Source organism: Ammodytes marinus (genome assembly GCF_949987685.1).
Source record: "Ammodytes marinus genome assembly, chromosome: 8".
Classification (NCBI taxonomy): Eukaryota; Metazoa; Chordata; class Actinopteri; order Uranoscopiformes; family Ammodytidae; genus Ammodytes; species Ammodytes marinus.
In genome coordinates this window covers 923,174-943,173 of record NC_137212.1, presented here as the reverse complement: position 1 = coordinate 943,173, position 20,000 = coordinate 923,174, and the positions used below count along the sequence as shown (strand labels likewise).

General features: G+C 42.3%; 2 protein-coding genes across 2 annotated transcripts; one reads left to right on the top strand and one right to left on the bottom strand.

Moving 5' to 3' along the window:
• Window positions 1-1,045: 1,045 nt before the first annotated feature.
• Window positions 1,046-2,449, top strand: LOC307253909 (nuclear factor 7, brain-like; the record flags this gene model as incomplete). The annotated part of the gene is made up of 1 exon (XM_080032132.1): window positions 1,046-2,449. Exon 1 carries the CDS (start codon window positions 1,061-1,063, stop codon window positions 2,447-2,449), a length of 1,389 nt encoding a protein of 462 aa, XP_079888258.1. The 5' UTR covers window positions 1,046-1,060.
• Window positions 2,450-6,673: 4,224 nt separating this feature from the next.
• On the bottom strand, window positions 6,674-13,619 carry LOC307253908 (uncharacterized protein; the record flags this gene model as incomplete). Its single annotated transcript, XM_080032131.1, is given in 4 exon segments — window positions 6,674-8,600; window positions 9,265-9,323; window positions 12,204-12,557; window positions 12,559-13,619. Coding segments are annotated over 4 exon segments (2,865 nt in total). The 3' UTR covers window positions 6,674-7,209.
• Between the last annotated feature and the right edge of the window lie 6,381 nt (window positions 13,620-20,000).

Here is a 20,000-nt window from a genome sequence, read left to right as displayed (position 1 = left end):
TTTACTGGGACATTATCTGCTGCTGACTGCACACACTGAACCAGAGATTTACTGAGAACAAAGGCTTGAAGGGAAGGGAACTTTGAACGGAGAGATTGCCTGCTGTGTATTCAGCTTCACTCACAAACACACGGTAAGATTTAACTTCATCACAGCGTTGGGATTTCATTTCAATGCCCTGGTTTTGCCTTGTGCTGCTGACCTGTTGTTGCCCTTAAGTTAAAGGAATACTTCAGCCATATGGAACCGGCGTTCTATCATTATGAAATCTCTATTAATGAATGAGGTTTTTCTTCCGTCAGTCTTCCCTTGGCCCAGCTGTCCTGTTAATCCTAACCCTACATTTTTTCTAGTGTGATGTCGAACTAGTAAAATTTAGGGTGAGACAGTGAGACCATAAAACACTCTTTCTGCCTTTTCTCAGGCTAGGATGAACCGATTTCTAACATGTTTGCACATTTATACGACATAGGATCTCAGAGTTCAATACAACTTCACATTCTGCCAAAATGGGGACGTAACAATTGGGGGCTCGTCCGAGATTGTAACGTTCCTTATTTGGCAGCAACAAATCAAAAGCATGTGATACTAGAAATGTTCTGTTTGGTGAAATTGCTGAATGGCGGAGTAAGATACAAGGGGGAGTGCTGTATCATTACTGCAATACTTGAGGTCAAGTACTACAGTGGACATTGTGGGTGGGGTCATAAATGATACCCAAATATACACTCACCGGCCACTTACTTAGGTACAGCGGTTCAATTTCTTCTTAACACATATAACTTATCAGCCAATCACATGGCAGCAACTTTATGCATTTAGGCATGTAGACCTGGACAGGACAACGTATTGAGGTTGAAACAGAGCAACAGAATGGGGAAGAAAGGGGGTTTAAGTGACTTTGAACATGGCATGGTTGATGGTGCGAGAAGGGCTTTGTCGAAAAATGACTGTAAGCGTTGTGATTTGTTGGAGCAAGTGCAGTGGAGATGTTGGAACTTAACTGACTTCATGTGTTACCGCTCTGTCCTCTCTGCTTTCAGCTTCTCTCACAGACAAAATGGCTTCCAGGTTAGAGCAGGATCTGGTCTGTCCGATCTGCCATGAAATCTTCAAAGATCCCGTGATCCTGACGTGTAGCCACAACTTCTGTAAAGCCTGTCTGCAGAGCTGGTGGGGAGGGAAACCAGACAAAGAGTGTCCAGTTTGTAAGAGAAGATCTTTAAAGAAACAACCCCCTCCTAACCTGGTCTTAAAGAACCTGTGTGAGACCTTCTCTAAGGAGAGAGATGAGAAAGCTTCAGAGGCTCTCTGCAGTCTGCACTCTGAGAAACTCAAACTCTTCTGTCTGGACCATCAGCAGCTGGTTTGTCTCGTCTGCAAAGATTCAGAGAAACACATTAACCACAGATTCAGACCCATCAACGAAGCTGCACCACAACACAAGAAGAAACTAGAGGAAACTCTGAAGCCCTTAAAGGAGAAGTTAAAGCTTTTTGAACAAGTTAAAGTGGAGTCTGATCAAACAGCTAAACACATAAAGGTCCAGGCCCAACGCACAGAGACTCAGATTAAGGATCAGTTTAAGAAGCTTCACCAGTTTCTAGAAGAGGAAGAGGAGGCCAGGATGGCTGCACTGAGGGAGGAAGAGGAGCAGAAGAGTCAGATGATGAAGGAGAAGATGGAGGCTCTGAGCAGAGATATAGCAGCTCTTTCAGACACAGTCAGAGCCACAGAGGAGCAGCTGAGAGCTGAAGACGTCTCATTCCTGCTCAACTACAAGGCTGCAGTGGACAGAGTCCAGCAGCGCCCCCTACTAGATGATCCACATCTGCTCTCAGGAGCTCTGATAGACGAGGCCAAACACCTGGGCAACCTGACCTTCAACATCTGGAACAAGATGAAGGACATGGTCTCCTATACTCCTCTGGTTCTGGACCCAAACACTGCTCATTCAGTACTCATCCTGTCTAAAGATCTGACCAGTGTTAGACTAGGAGAGAGACAGCAGATTCCTGATAATCCAGAGAGGATTGATCATTTCACCTCTGTCCTGAGCTCTGAGGGCTTTAACTCAGGGTCTCACAGCTGGGACGTCCAGGTTGGAAACAGTACATGGTGGGAACTGGGTGTGTTACCAGAGTCTGTCCAGAGGAAGGGAAGCATAGAGGCTGGATTATGGATAATATGGTTCAATAGCCATACTGGTGAATACAGTGCAGAGTCACCATCAGCTCCAGACACTGTTATCCCATTGGAGAAGTTCCAGAGCATCAGAGTGAATCTGGACTGTGACAGAGGAAGGCTGTCGTTCTCTGATCCTGATACTAACACACACATACACACCTTCACACACACTTTCACTGAGAGGATGTTTCCATACTTTTACACTTCGGGTAAAATGAAGATTTTACCAGCAAAGATCTCTGTGAGTGTAGAACAGAAATAGACAAAACCTGTCAATCAGTTTGTGATTGACAGCAGCTTCTGATGTACTTTGGTGGTGGGCGGGGCATAAATGATACCCAGATATATACACTCTTTGTTTTTATGATGTCAACATTTATGATATATTTTAAAGTGAACTGTTTGTGTATTTGATCAGCAGGTAAAACTTGATTCTAAATGATTTGTTATTTCATGTGAGTTAGGGGATGTATGTTGCTGTATGTTCATGTTCTTAATTCCCTAGGGGAGTCACAATCTCAATTTTCCGAACTCGTAAATTTATCGAAATTAAACCTGCAGTGTGTAGAATTTTGGGTTTTATTTCCTAGCAGATTTTGTAGAAAGTAATTATAATATCCATAAGTACATTTAATTTAGTGCATAATAGCTGAACATTTTTTTTTGAATTATTTATTTTCCCTTAGAAAGGGTCTCATATATGTCCATATTTCTGCATATTTTGGACCAAGGCCTTGTGCCGCCATTTTGAAAGTGTCATAGTTGGAATGTCATCAGGTGCATTGTTTAAAATGTAGAATTGTTCTTGTCCTTGAAGGCCACTGTAGCTTCTGTTATTATTCAAAAGGGGTGGGGTTACCCAGGGAGCGTTGCATTCTATAACTTTGTAGATCTTTCTTGATGATGTCATATTACACACTGCACCTTTACGTCATGATCTCGTCCAGCAGGTCGAATTACTTCAGTTAATTTACTGAACATTGTGACCTGGCCTGTGTTTATATGATTTTAGATTTGTCACTTTAACTTGTATGTAAACAAAATATTTGTGGTGCCATGCAAACATGCAAACAACAGCTTGGGGGTTTGACAGAGTTTTCTGTGCCAGAGATCATGGCGGCCATTTTGTAAATTTTGGTAATTCTTGTTTTGTTTTTCTTTTTATCTTTTCAATAAACTTCACCGTCATCACCTCCTGCTTCTGGGTCCTTCACTTGCTCCATTTCACCTTGGCATTTGTTGTGGCTAAACCTTAAACATTGAAGCAGCTATAATCTAAATGTTTTAAATTGCATAACAATGTATACAACAACACACAAGCAATTTGACAGTGTTCATTTTTGTCTTTATTTGAATATTTGAAAAGGGGAAAGAGAACATTGATCATCAAAGATATGAAAAAATAACTTTTAAACATCCCAGAGTTAGCTAAATTGCTATTATAAATCCATAGTCCCAAAGGAGGTGATAAAAACAGAAACATTACAAGTGACACCAAACAAATACAGCTATAAAAAGTACACAAAGTTGATTATCAATGAAGTAATAGTGAGTTTCAGCTCAATGCCTATCCGTCAGACAGGAATGTAGCTGCAGAGTTTTCACAAAACGTAACACTTCTAGTAGCACATGTTGGACAACCAGAGAAAATTATATTACACTACATTCATCAAGTCTGGAATATATGAACACATGGATTAATGATTGGCAATCACAATAAGATAAAAAAAGGTCAGATTTAGGCAATATTACTATGCTGTCTTGATATTAGATAGAAATTATTGATATATAATAGGCGTCTGTGGTGAAGTGTGTAGCTTGGTCGTCCACTGGGTTACAGGGTCGGTGGTTCGATCCCCCGTCTCCCCGCCACATGTCCAAGTGTCCCTGGGCAAAGAGACACTGAACCCTAAATGTCTCCTGATAGTTAGCTTGCACCCTGCGTGGTAGCTGCTGCTGCTATCGGTGTATGAATGTGTGTGTGAATGGGTGAATGTGTACAAAACAATGTAAAGCGCTTTGGGTCTGTGAAAAACCAGGAAAAAGCGCCAAATAAGTGGAGTCCATTTACCATTTACTATAAGACGTGAGTGTCAGTGAAGAATATAGAAATACAATCTAGAGCTACAATACGTAACTAACGTTTAGAATATTGACGTGTATTTGAAAACATTTCTTATTGCTGCTTAAAGATGGCGGGAAGAGAGAGAGAGAGATTGAGAGAGACGGACAGAGGGAGAGAGAGACGGACTATCCACTCCAAAGTTTTTGATGGTAAAGATTCTAGAACATAATAGAAACAATAATCATCGATGGACCAATGAGCAACACATTTCTGGAGTTGGGAGAGATGATCAGGCTTCACCGGTAATGGCGCTAGTAGCGAATAACAATTTTCCAAAATGGATGCTCATGATGAATATAAGTATCAAAAGGACATTAAAGTGAATTATTTAATTTTTTTCAAGATATGTTTTGGCATTTTTATGCTTTATTGATAGTGTAGAGACAGAGGTGAAATGGGGCAGAGAGGGTAGTGACATGCAGAGAACGACCGCGGGCTGGAAACGAACCCGGGTCCGCTGCTGGCCGAGGCCCATGGGGGGGGGGGGGGGGGACGCTCTACCAACTGAGCTAAGGGCGCCCCATTAAAGTGAAAATTAAAGCTCCCATATTATACACTTTTCGGTACTATTATACACCATATTATATGGTCTTAGTGGTCCCTAATACGTTCTATTATACACCATATTATATGGTCTTAGTGGTCCCTAATACGTTTTTCTTTAATTGTTTGCTGAAAAAAACTTTCAGATAATTTATTATACTATGCTGATGTTCAGCTAATCTCACAATGGCCTATTTTTTAAAAAGAGCTGCAGCTCCCCTCGTAAATATACAATCTTTGCCCCCCGCCCCCTGTCCGGAAGCGAAGCCAGATACGCCTCGCCCTCTGTCTGTCAGGGCCGTGGACCAATAAGAAATAGGGGTGTGGGTTGCACAGTGGAAGCTTCTGGCTTTCCAGTTTGTGAGGTCAGAAAAGGGGAAAATTCTGACTGGAGTATATTGGGGGGAGGGGTGGGGGTTTCAGAAAGGGGGAGAGTGAGAACAGGAGAGATTGTTATTTTTTTAAATATTTTGGCAGTCTCTAGGCACACCGTGGACGCATGGATATGTTAGAACACATTTAAAAAGTGCATTTAGCATAATATGTGACCTTTAAGACAAATTAAAAAAGTAAAAAACAAAACAATAACAATATAGACCAAAACGGTGTCAACTGAAGCATTCCAATAAGCAACAAGGTTTAGGCTTATTTACACAAACATAACACCATGTTGTAACATCAGCAAATAAATCTGAATTGCTCTGTACCATCAGAATAGAAGGGAATATCACACTGCACAAAAATATACACACAACACTTTTGTTTTTAGTCCCATTTTTCATGAGCTGAACTCCAAAGATCTGAAACTTTTTCTATATACACAAAAGAACCATTTCTCTCAAATTTTCCCTGCGTTCCAAATCTCCTCCTCTTACTTTTTTCTACTCTACATACTACATCCAACGATAAAAATAATCTAGTTAGGATGCAGTAGGCATACTATTGGGACATACTTTTACTCTTTTATTTCATCATAACATTGCGTGGAGCTGAGATGGTTTGTGCAGGGCTGTACAGTGCGACAGTTTTGCTACTGAAATTGATCACGTGCGATGATGAATACAAATCCACTCGCACCAGTGCTAATGAGCAGATGCTGTCTCTTTGAGACACAGAGGAGCGATGCACAACACTGCTTAGAGGGCTCTACATTAACACTCTCCAAATGGGGGTAAATGTAGACTTAGGCAAGTAAGTTATTGAGTCCACCCTCCACTTTGGCTGGTGAAAGATGTTCCGGATCTGTGCTCGTGGAAGGATGATACTGAGTGAGTTCTGATCTGGTCATTCTGGTGGTGTATGACGGCGAGGCCTCCTCCACGGCGGGAGGGATGTGAGGGCGGGTTTTGGAGATGTGGCTGAAACCTGAGATGCTTGTTAAGTTACTTTATTAGTCATAGCAGGGTCAGTTTTGTGGTTAGGTGTCTTGCTCAAGGACACAATGGTAGAGATGGTGGGTGTAATAAACTGCTAGTTTTACAACTAACTCCCTCCTGTCCGGTGCCGGGGATCGAACCAGACACCTCATGGTTACTGGGAGGAGGAACCAGAGACCTCGTGGTTACTGGGAGGAGGAACCAGAGACCTCGTGGTTACTGGGAGGAGGAACCAGAGACCTCGTGGTTACTGGGAGGAGGAACCAGATACCTCATGGTTACTGGGAGGAGGAACCAGATACTTCATGGTTACTGGGAGGAGGAACCAGAGACCTCGTGGTTACTGGGAGGAGGAACCAGAGACCTCATGGTTACTGGGAGGAGGAACCAGAGACCTCATGGTTACTGGGAGGAGGAACCAGAGACCTCATGGTTACTGGGAGGAGGAACCAGATACTTCATGGTTACTGGGAGGAGGAACCAGAGACCTCGTGGTTACTGGGAGGAGGAACCAGAGACCTCATGGTTACCGGGAGGAGGAACCAGAGACCTCATGGTTACTGGGAGGAACCAGATACTTCATGGTTACTGGGAGGAGGAACCAGAGACCTCATGGTTACTGGGAGGAGGAACCAGATACCTCATGGTTACTGGTCGGCCTTCTAGGCCATCCCACCACCATAGTATATTACCCCTACACCAAAAAACACATTGTTAGAGTTTTTTTCACCTATAAACACAAAGATGCGCTCTATTTCTCCGCCTTTCTGCATTCACTATAAGGTTCAGGCTTATTCACAAAAACAAAGTTCCATGTGTTTTAAACACACTTTGAATCATACCTACGCTTATATTTGTTTACCACATTTTTTTTATATTTGCAAAGAGTGTATATATCTGGGTATCATTTATGCCCCGCCCACCACCAGAGTCCATTGGAAGCTGCTGTCAATCACAAACTGATTGACAGGTTTTTGTCTATTTCTGTTCTACACTCAAAGAGATCTTTGCTGGTAAAATCTTCATTTTACCCGAAGTGTAAAAGAATGGAAACATCCTCTCAGTGAAAGTGTGTGTGAAGGTGTGTATGTTTGTGTTAGTATCAGCATCAGAGAAAGACAGTTTTCCTCTGTCACAGTCCAGAGTCACTCTGATGCTCTGGAACTTCTTCTCCAATGGGAGAACAGTGTCTGGAGCTGATGGTGACTCTGCACTGTATTCACCACTATGGCTATTGAACCATATTCTCCATAATCCAGACAGTATGCTTCCCTTCCTCTGGACAGACTCTGGTAACACACCCAGGTCCCATTCTGTACTGTCTCCAACCTGGACGTCCCAGCTGTGAGTCCCTGAGTTAAAGCCCTCAGAGCTCAGGACGGAGGTGAAATAATCAATCCTCTCTGGATTATCAGGAAGCTGCTGATACTCTCCATATCTCACGCTGGTCAGATCTTCAGACAGGATGAATCCTGGATAAGCAGTGTTTGGGTCCAGAACCAGAGGAGTGTAGGAGACCATGTCCTTCATCTTGTTCCAGATGTTGAAGGTCAGGTTGCCCAGGTGTTTGGCCTCGTCTATCAGAGCTCCTGAGAGCAGCTGTGGATCATCTGGCAGGGGGCGCTGCTGGACTCTGTTGAGCAGGAATGAGACGTCTTCAGCTCTCAGCTGCTCCTCTGTGGCTCTGACTGTGTCTGAAAGAGCTGCTATCTCTCTGCTCCAAGCCTCCATCTTCTCCTTCATCATCTGACTCTTCTGCTCCTCTTCCTCCCTCAGTGCAGCCATCCTGGCCTCCTCTTCCTCTTCTAGAAACTGGTGAAGCTTCTTAAACTGATCCTGAATCTGCCTCTCTGTGCGTCGGGCCTGGACCTTTATGTGTTCTGCTGTTTGATCAAACTCCTCTTCTACATCTTCAAAAGCATTTAACTTCTGCTTTAAGGGCTTCAGAGTTTCCTCTAGTTTCTTCTTGAGTTGTGTTGTAGCTTCATCGATGGGTTTGAATCTGTGGTTGGCGTGTGTTTCTGAATCTCTGCAGACGAGACAAACTGGCTGCTGATGGTCCAGACAGAAGAGTTTGAGTTTCTCAGAGTGCAGACTGCAGAGAGCCTCTGAAGCTTTCTCATCTCTCTCCTTAGAGAAGGTCTCACACAGGTTCTTTAAGGCCAGGTTAGGAGGAATAAGTTCATTTGAGAATCTTGTCTTACAAACTGGACACTCTTTGTCTGGTTTCCCTCCCCACCAGCTCTGCAGACAGGCTTTACAGAAGTTGTGGCTACACGTCAGGATCACGGGATCTTTGAAGATTTCATGGCAGACCGGACAGACCAGGTCCTGCTCTAACCTGGAAGCCATTTTGTCTGTGAGTGAAGCTGAAAGCAGAGAGGACAGAGCGTTAACACAGGAAGTCAGTTATTCCCAAGGTTCCATGCTGGGACCCCTCCTCCTCACCATCTATATGATGTCCTTTATTCAGATTCAGTTTTGTGCCCCCAAGACTGCCTTCCAGGCAGCGCTGCCTTGCAGGCCCCGTTGGGGGCACAAAACACCTAATGATGCAGCACTCCCCCTGTATCTGTACCCCCATTCAAATAATGTCCCAACTCTGAAATTAAGTTAAATCTGTCTGTCTGTGTCTCTATCAGAGTTGAACTGGTTTGTCTGGTATAATGACATGTTAGAGGAGGAGCTTCATGTCTGCTGTGTTTCCTCTTAAAGGTGCAGATAATAAATACGATCAAGACGATTCATCTCACTCATTATCTCACATCAATATCATATTTCATGTTCTCTGTGAGTTTAGACTTTCACATTATCAGTAAACCAACAATGAGAATGTTGCCTGCTGAAAACTTGCAATCTACTGTATTTATTAAATGTGAGACACTCCCTGAAAGCTCCATCAACAACTCTCAAACTAGTATTTTTTGACTGGAGTTCTGGTCCTAAAGTACTGCAGTAATGAATCAGCACTCTCCCTGTACCTTTCCCCCCATTCAAATGAAGTCCAAACTCTGAAATTAAGTTAAATCTTACCGTGTGTTTGTCTGTGTGTTCGTCTGTCTGTGTTTTCCTCTGTCTGTGTGTCTGTGTCTCTCGTTAGTCAAGTCTGAACAGAATCGGTTTTGTGTTTTTTTTCTCGGATGATGTCATGTCAGAGGAGGAGCTTTGTTGGGCCAACGATCAAAATGTTGCCTGCTCAAACTTGCAATCTAGTATTAAAATCTAGACGCTCCCTGTTGCGCAAGATATTAGAAAGCCAATTCTTTGTATCAGCTTGTGGCTATTGCTCTCACACATGTAAAGCAAGCAGCGTCTGGGTATACATGTCACAAATCCACTTTTGATGAATGTCATTAGTTCAGGTCAGTTTTAAAACATTGATCATAATGTTGATGTTTGTTTAATTGAACCCTGACCATAGTGTTTCCTCAGCCTTTATTAAGGAGTCATATAAACCCAATACACAGTCTCTTTCTCTCTAGCCTCAGTCAAGTCCTGTTTGTCAAGATGTGGGTTGAAGTGGAGCAAGTGAAGGAGCCAGAAGCAGGAGGTCATGGTTTATGGTTTAATAAAAAACTAAAAACAGGAACACAGGAAGAGGAACCATATTGTAGCACACAGGAAAACAGAACAGACAAACTGACACAGACAAAGGAATGATTTTATCCTATGTATTTATATCATTGTATCTTGTTATCCTTTTAATGTTTAATCCCATGTCTAGATATTATTGTGTCTTGTTTAGTTTAGTAGTATTTATTGTTACCTGCCCAGGGACTACAGGTGGAAAATAGCAGTTTGTTAACCCCTGGTACAATGCACCTCTCCTTTACGAGATACAATACAAAACAAGATAGATAGATAGATAGATAGACAGACAGACAGACAGACAGACAGACAGACAGACAGACAGACAGACAGACAGACAGAAAACCTGGTACAATGTGTCTCTCTCTTGCTCTAAACAAGGTTAATGTTTCTGGTGTACATTGTCCCTGTTTAAATAAAGTTACATTACATTACATTACAATTATGAAAAGGACTTAAACACTCAAAGACAGCAGAGATTTAACAGAGTTAGTTTTGGACTTTCAGCTAGGTTTTTCTAATTACGTTTTTGTATATAGTCTGAATATAATATCAGCTTTAAACTTTAATTCAGCGATGTTTTCTGTTCTGCTCAAGCTTGATTGTAAAGAATCTTTGCAAGTGAAGGAGCCGGATGCATGAGGAGGTGATGATGGTGGAGTTTAATGAAAAGATACAAACAAAAACAGGAGCAACAGGGAACAACGTGGTGTAGGGGAGAATGGGGTAAGTAGGCACACTTTTTATTCTAGTGAGAATTGCTCATCACCTAAACATCTTTCAATAGTCATTCCTACATTAAATTGAAGCTTAAGGTGTTGGTTTGAAATGTGTACCCCTCACTTTTTCTATCTTATTGTAATAAAGAAGAAATTAATCATCAAAGACACCCTTACACATTGTGACAAACAACCCCATCAAGGGGTCGGTTGTCAAACACTATGGGGTGGTTTGTAAAAATTTTATCTTAATGGGAATAATCTTGAAAAGAAGGAAAGAAAGTAGAACTAAATTTGAAAGTTTAATTGCATTGTCAAGTTGACAAATAGGCCTACATAACTTACTGTAGCCTTGGCAGCTGGTCTAGCTTGGGATGCACTGGGTTGTTTTGATTTTGTTGCCCTTTTTTCTTTTGCATGCTAGCTGCCTTTTCCTGCTCCATTCTCTCCTTCTCTGGGGTGTCAGTGAGGATACAGCTTGACAATTTATTTCGTTATTGGGTTCCTTTTCTGGCTGCAGCCTTTGGATAACATGTGACAACCAACCCCCCAAAAAAATGTGACAACCAACCCCAACTTGAATTTCTTGCTAGCATCAAGGCCAACAACCATCTGACAACTAATTAGCTTGCTAACCACAATCTAAACTATAGTTTACCTTCACACTTTTTATGGGTAACAAGTGTTTTGTTATAAAACCATTATGTAAAAGCCTAGAAGAAAAATACTGAGGAGCTAAATATTTTCAATTTGACATGAAAAACACAAACTGTCGTCTCACCTCGAATTCAGCAGTCTAACTCCAAGGAAGACTATGTAGGTGACCTCTGATCCCAATTCTGGACATTTACATACCAAAATTTCACAGACAGCGCCTTCTGATTCCGAGATATAACGATTGTGACAACCAACCCGTGTGACATATAACCCCGTTCTCCCCTAATGATAACATGATTTAACCATAGCAGTAGGAATTACACTTACAGATTTAATTTTCATTTAATTTAACTTTTATTTATACTGGCAAGATCAATCGAGGGGTGACAATGCAAGTCAAACAAATGCAAAGCAAAAGCAATAATACAAACACAATATACAATGCAAATACATCAAATACACAACAACTGATAAAGAGACAAAACAATTGAAACATTTAGACAGTGATGTAGAATGGCTGGAATTAAAATGACATTAGTGAACATATAAACAATAGGCCAGCGTAAATTGTACATAGGTAGCAACATCAGGGAATAAACTGAAGCCATGCAATATGCTACACAGTTATTTGAAAGGACGGCCTGCTGAATGTGATCCTGGAGGCGGGACTAATTAGACAATTCCACCTTTAATTTCAAAGGTCGAGATCATGACGTCATTTTGATACATTTTTGACTTCGGAAATTGAGATTGTGACTCCCCTAGAGAATTAACTTCATAAACATAGAACAACATAAAATCCCCTAACTCACATGAAATAACACATTTTTTAGAATCAAGTTTTACCTGCTGATCAAATACACAAAGAGTTCACTTCAAAATATATCATAAATGTTGACATCATAAAAACAAAGAGTATATATCTGGGTTTCATTTATGCACCGCCCACCACCAAAGTACATTGGAGACTGCTGTCAATCACAAACTGATTGACAGGTTTTTTTCTACTTCTGTTCTACACTCACAGAGATCTTTGCTGGTAAAATCTTCATTCCCCCGTTCATCATGTGAAAGTATGGAAACATCCTCTCGGTGAAAGTGTGTGTGAAGGTGTGTATGTGTGTGTTAGTATCAGCATCAGAGAACGACAGCTTTCCTCTGTCCCAGTCCATATTCACTCTGATCCTCTGGAGCTTCTTCTCCAATGGGAGTTTAGTGTCTGGAGCTGATGGTGACTCTGCTGAGAAATGTTCACGGATATTGCAACGTGAAAAGTATAGAGAGTTATAGAACTGTATAATCCATAATCCAGACCGTATGGGTCCCTTCCTCTGGACAGACTCTGCAAACACACCCAGGGTCTGTAAAGTCTCCAACCTGGACCTCCCAGCTGTGAGTCCCTGAGTTAAAGCCCTCAGAGGTCAGGACAGAGGTGAAATAATCAATCCTCTCTGGATTATCAGGAAACTGGTGAAACCCTCTCCTTCCATCTCTCACACTGGTCAGATCTTCAGACAGGATAAGATATGGACCAGCAGTGTTTGGGTCCAGAACCAGAGGAGTGTAGGAGACCATGTCCTTCATCTTGTTCCAGATGTTGAAGGTCAGGTTGCCCAGGTGTTTGGCCTCGTCTATCAGAGCTCCTGAGAGCAGCTGTGGATCATCTGGTAGGGGGCGCTGCTGGACTCTTTCCACTGCAGCCTTGTAGTTGAGCAGGAATGAGACGTCTTCAGCTCTCAGCTGCTCCTCTGTGGCTCTGACTGTGTCTGAAAGAGCTGCTATCTGTCTGATCAGAGCCTCCATCTTCTCCTCCATCATCTGACACTTCTGCTCCTCTTCCTCCCTCAGTGCAGCCATCCTGGCCTCCTCTTCCTCTTCTAGAAACTGGTGAAGCTTCTTAAACTGATCCTGAATCTGCGTCTCTGTGCGTCGGGCCTGGACCTCTATGTGTTCTGCTGTTTGATCAGACTTCTCTTTAACTTGTTCAAAAAGCTTTAACTTCTTCTTTAAGGGCTCCAGAGTTTCCTCAAGTTTCTTCTTGTGTTGTGGTGCAGCTTCATCGATGGGTTTGAATCTGTGGCCAATGTGTTTGTCTGAATCTCGGCAGACGAGACAAACCAGCTGCTGATGGTCCAGACAGAAGAGTTTGAGTTTCTCAGAGTGCAGACTGCAGAGATCCTCTGAAGCTTTCTCATCTCTCTCCTTATAGAAGTCCTCACACAGGTTCTTTAAGACCAGGTTAGGAGGTGGGCGTTCCTTTGAAGATCTTCTCTTACAAACTGGACACTCTTTGTCTGGTTTCCCTCCCCACCAGCTCTGCAGACAGGCTTTACAGAAGTTGTGGCTACACGTCAGGATCACGGGATCTTTGAAGATTTCATAGCAGACCGGACAGACCAGATCCTGCTCTAACCTGGAAGCCATTTTGTCTGTGAGTGAAGCTGAAAGCAGAGAGGACAGAGCGGTAACACAGGAAGTCACCATTTACATGCTGTCCTTTATTCAGATTCAGTTTTGTGCCCCCAAGACTGCCTTCCAGGCACTGCTGCCTTGCAGGCCCTGTTCGGGGCACAAAACACCTAATGATGCAGCACTCCCCCTGTATCTGTACCCCCATTCAAATAAAGTCCCAACTCCGAAATTAAGTTAAATATGTCTGTCTGTCTGTCTGTCTGTCTGTCTGTCTGTCTGTCTGTCTGTCTGTCTGTCTGTCTGTCTGTCTGTCTGTCTGTCTGTCAGTTATGTCTGTCTCTATCTCTCATTCAGAGTTTAGTTTTAGTTTAGTTTATTTGTTTATAGTTTTGTGGACAGTCCCCTTTGAGAAGGAGCAGCTTTAGCCTATTTGGCTAATTTCCAGCTGTAGTCCCCGGCCAGTTGTCAATAGGCAACACATTAGTCAAAATTACAGTAAAAAAATAAAATTAAAAATTAAAAAATAACAAAAAAAATACATTAGGGGAGAACGGGGTAATTTGCCACACGGGTTGGTTGTCAGAATCGTTATATCTCGGAACCAGAAGGCGCTGTCTGTGAAATTTTGATATGTAAATATCCAGAATTGGGATCAGAGGTCACCTACATAGTCTTCCTTGGAGTTAGACTGCTGCATTTGAGGTGAGACGACTGTTTGTGTTTTTCATGTCAAATTGAAAATATTTAGCTCCTCAGTATTTTTCTTCTAGGCTTTTATACAATGGGTTTATAACAAAACACTTGTTACCTATACAAAGTGTGAAGGGTAAACTATAGTTTAGATTGTGGTTAGCAAGCTAATTAGTTGTCATATGGTTGTTGGCCTTGATGCTAGCAAGAAATTCAAGTTGGGGTTGGTCGTCAAATTTTTTGGGGGGTTGGTTGTCACATGTTATCTCAAGGCTGCAGCCAGAAAAGGAACCCAATAACGAAATAAATTGTCAAGCTGTATCCTCACTGACACCCCAGAGAAGGAAAGAATAGAGCAGGAAAAGGCAGCTAGCATGCAAAAGAAAAAAGGGCAACAAAATCAAAACAACCCAGTGCATCCCAAACTAGACCAGCTGCCAAGGCTACATTAAGTTATGTAGGCCTATTTGTCAACTTGACAATGCAATTAAACTTTCAAATTTAGTTCTACTTTCTTGCCTTCTTTTTAAGATTATTCCCATTAAGATTACATTGTGACAAACAACCCCATAGTGTTTGACAACCGACCCCTTGATGGGGTTGGTTGTCACAATGTGTAAGGGTGTCTTTGATGATTAATTTCTTCTTTATTACAATACGATAGAAAAAGTGAGGGGTACACATTTCAAGCCAACACCTTAAGCTTCAATTTAATATAGGAATGACTATTGAAAGATGTTTAGGTGGTAAGCAATTCTCACTAGAGTAAAAAGTGTGCCAACTTACCCCGTTCTCCCCTATATTTATAATTACAGAGCTGAACAGGTCTGACATGATGATGTTAGAGTAGGAGCTTTCTCAGGCCTTTGCTGTGTTTCCTCTTAAAGGTGCAGTTCATAGACCCGACCTGTGATAGCTGTAAGAGCGCACCGGCATCACTCTTTCACATGTACTGGTTGTGTCCCACCTTGACTGACTTCTGGACATCAGTTTTTCAAACAATTTCTGAAGTACTGCAGCATCAAATTGAGCCGAACCCTTTCACTGCAATTTTTGGCATTGCTCCAAATCCGGGCTTGCCTAAAGTGAAGCTGAAGGTACTGGCCTTCACCTCATTACTTGCTCGCAGGGTTATCTTACTCAAGTGAAAAGATCCTGCTCCTCCTTCCCACTCACATTGGATTAGAGACATTATGTCATGTATGAATTTAGAGAAAATACGTTATAGGGGAGAACGGGGTAATTTGTCACATGGGTTGGATGTCACATTCGTTATATCTCGCCACCAGAGCGCGCTAGCTCTGAAATGTTGATATAAAAAAGGTCCAGAATTGGGATCAGAGGTCACATACATAGACTTCCTTGGAGGAAGACAGCTGCATTTCAGGTGAGAGGATGTTTTGTGTTTTTCATGTCAAATTCAAAATATTTTGCTTCTCAGTATTTTTCTTCTAGGCTTTTACACAATGGGTTTATAACAAAACACTTGTTACCCTCAGAAAGTGTGAAGGGTAAACTATAGTTTAGATTGTGGTTAGCAAGCTAATTAGTTGTCAGATGGTTGTTGGCCTTGATGCTAGCAAGAAATTCAAGTTGGGGTTGGTCGTCAAATTTTTTGGGGGGTTGGTTGTCACATGTTATCTCAAGGCTGCAGCCAGAAAAGGAACCCAATAACGAAATAAATTGTCAAGCTGTATCCTCACTGACACCCCAGAGAAGGAAAGAATAGAGCAGGAAAAGGCAGCTAGCAAGCAAAAGAAAAAAGGGCAACAAAATCAAAACAACTCAGTGCATCCCATACTAGACCAGCTGCCAAGGCTACAGAACGTTATGTAGGCCTATTTGTCAACTTGACAATGCAATTAAACATTCAAATTTGGTTCTGCCTCCTTGCCTTCTTTTTAAGATTTTTCCCATTAAGATAACATTGTGACAAACAACCCCATAGTGTGTGACAACCGACCCCTTGATGGGGTTGGTTGTCACAATGTGTCAGAGTGTCTTTGATGGTAAATTACTTTTTCATTACAATAAGTTGGAAAAAAAGAGAGACACACATTTCTAGCCAACACCTCAAGCTTCAATTTAATGTAGGAATGGCTATTGACAGATGTTTTGGTGATGAGCAATTCTCACTAGAGTAAAAAGTGTGCCTACTTACCCCGTTCTCCCCTACTACCCAGGGATCAGAGATTAAATTTGACAAAATTTGGCGCCCCTTTATGAATTATTTTGATAAACCGACAACAATAATACAGGAGTAGCTACCCCCTCCCCTCTTTTTTTTTTTTCATTGATTGTTTATTTGTGTTTCTTGTAGCGTGTATTTCGTCTATGTAATTTTCTAACATTGTTTTTTTTTTTTCTTCTTTTTCTTTGTGTGCTGCAGGATTGGTTGTGGGTGGGGGTGGGATGTGGGCGGGGTGTGTTCGGGGGGGGGGGAAAAAGGGGAAAAAAATTTAATCATTGTATTGTATTTGCTTTGCAAATTCTTTGATGAATAAAAAAACCTTTGAAAAAAAAAGGTGCGGATCATAAATAAGACAATTCATCTTACTCATTATCTCACATCAATTTCATATTTCATGTTCTCTGTGAGTTTAGACTTTGGCATGATCAGTAAACCAACTATAAGAATGTTGCCTGCTGAAAACTATAATCTATAATTAAAAGTGAGACACTCCCTGAATGCTCTTTAAACTCCCTAAAGCTTACAGTAGTTTCTGACTGGAGTACTGGTCCCAAAGTACTGTAGTGAAGTGCTGTCTAAAGTGTATTTATCAGCCTTGTAAATATGATTTGATTGTGAGTATTGACAGGGGTGGAACTCTTGTAAAAGCACATTGGTCTTTGTTCCCTCCATGCACCATTGTTTGCTAAACAAATAAACTAACTAACTCAACTAGTAATGTTGCAGCACCCCCCCCCCCCCCTGTTCCTGCCCCCCCCCCCCCCACACACACACACACACACACATTCAAATGAAAACCCAACTCTGTAATGAAGTTAAATCTTACCGTGTGTTCGTCTGTCCGTCGGTGTGTTTGTGTGTGTGTGTGTGTGTGTGTGGGTGTGTCTCTATCTCTCAATCAGAGCTATTGGTCAACTGGTCTGTCTGGTATGACAGTATGTTAGAGGTGGAGCTTTATCAGGCCTTTGCTGTGTTTCCCCTTAAAGGCACAGATCATAATAGCATTAATCTCTGTTACTTTCAAGGCATTGCCAAACAAGTCGCCCCCATGAGGAATTCTGAGTAATTACAACAACACTGTCTGTCGGTGCATCTACATGAGGTAAAGCCTTCAGTGTTGGCACATGGATTTTATACCTTCTGCTGTACGTCCAGGTTTTTTTCTTAGCAGTTAGATCAACAACTGAAACATTTCTTTGGCTCGTGTGACGTCTCCCTTAGAAACAGAGTGAGAAGCTCAGTCATCCTGGGAGACTTGGAGTAGAGCCGCTGATACTTTGGTAGAAAGGAGCAAGTTGAGGTGGTTGGGGAATCAGGTAAGGATGATAGATAGATAGATAGATAGATAGATAGATAGATAGATAGATAGATAGATAGATAGATAGATAGATAGATAGATAGATAGATAGATAGATAGATAGATAGATAGATAGATAGATAGTCAGACAGACAGACAGACAGACAGACAGACAGACAGACAGACAGACAGACAGACAGACAGACAGACAGACAGACAGATAGATAGACAGATAGATAGATAGATAGATAGATAGATAGATAGATAGATAGATAGATAGATAGATAGAGATCTGGTTCTGTGGGTCAGTGGGAGGGGGGCACCGTCCATTCCGTTCAGCATCCAGTTGGATCTGCAGGGAATGCTCCTGTGTCTCCCCCTGATGGCAGGAGGGAGAACAGGCTGTGAGAGGAGGTGGTGAGGGTCTTTAAAGATGGCGGTAGCAGCGCTGTTGGTAGACCACCATCAGGAGAGGGAGAGGGAAACCAATGATCCTGCTGACTGTCATCACTCACTGCTCACTGCTTGGCTAAAGGACTTTGCATTCGCTAAATAAAAACTGTCTTCACTGTCCTGCTGAGCTGCTGCAGTTCGTAGGCCTTACAGCTCCCAAACCAGGAGGTCAAGCTGCAGGTCAGGATGCTCTCAATGGTGTGAGATACCACAGAGGTTGATAAGTGAATGCCCCTGCAGAAGGTGGTGGGGTGAGGAGTGGAGACCAGCTTTTCTGACTCTCCCCCTTATAATCAAAACAATTGAACATGAAACATCCTATCTGGACCTATATGGGTGGAGATCTCTCCCCCCCCCATGTTGAACCCAAAGTTATGCCCCTGCCTATGTGTATATTAATGATTTTAAAGTCCAGTTTAAAGGCTTATTATAATGAGTGAAGGGCCACAGGGCGGAAGTCTTTTAGGGAGGCTGGATTCGGCTTGTTCGGGACAGGGATGATGGTGGCACTTGAGGCAGGGGGGTATTACAGCCTGGGGGAGCGAGGGAGGTGTTAAAGATGTCTGCAAAAACATCCTTCAGTTGCTCTGCACAGCCCTTCAGAACACGGCCAGTGATGTTGTCTGGCCCGGCAGCTTGGGGTGGTAGGATGGCCTAGAGGAAAGGTGGCTGACCAGTAACCATGAGGTCGCTGGTTCGATCCCCGGCACCAGACAGGAGGGTGTTAGTTGTAAAACTAGCAGAGGCTGGTATTGCGTCTACGATGCCCACCATCTCTACCATTGTGTCCTTGAGCAAGACACTTAACCCCAAAACTGCTCCAGGGGCGCTGTACTGCGGCTGACCCTGCGCTCTGACCCCCTCCGAAGTGTGGTAACTTGAGAGGGGAGATGAGAAAAGACGAATTTCAATGTGCCTCGTGTACAACTGACAAATAAAGATAACTTCACTTCACTTTGTGTGGGATGACGCTGGCAAAGGCTTCACCTTAAGTTTAAGCTCAAGTTACTTTATTAGCACCCAGAGGGAGAGTTTGTTTGCAGTAGAGCTCAAATACACACACTTGGGAACAGCACGTAGAGGCACATAGGATCACACACCAGTCAACATCCGGCCCAAGACAGTGGTCAGCTGCAGACATCAGACTGGCTGTTGTCTTAAGAGTCAAAACGTGCATAAAAGTCGTTTAGTTCATCTGGTAGAGAGGGGTTGTTTTGGCATATCCACAGTAAGGGTGGGTGGGGGGAGGGGAGGGGGGTGTGTAGTTGGTGATGGCCTTAAATTCCTACCACAAGCATGAAGTGGCTGTCTAGTTTCTGTGTGTACGAAACATTTCCGCGTCCTGTAACATGCAGCTGTAAGGTTTCCCGAACTGTGCGACCTGTGTTATGAACTGTGCATACTGTTTAAGATAGATAGATAGATAGATAGATAGATAGATAGATAGATAGATAGATAGATAGATAGATAGATAGATAGATAGATAGATAGATAGATAGATACCTGTGTTATGAACTGTGCATTCTGTTTAAGTGATTGCTGGATGAATATAGAGAGATTTAACACATAGTATATTAATAAAGAAATATTACTTACTTCTCCTTTAATATAAATTTGTCTTGTTCTTTTATTATTGTTGTAGTTGTTCTTTTTAACCCTGAGTTGTGAGGTGACCTTGGGTGCCCTGAAAGGCGCCTGTAAATAAAATAAATAAATTATTATTATTAGTATTTAAATGATTAAATGATTTTGGAACAGGAAA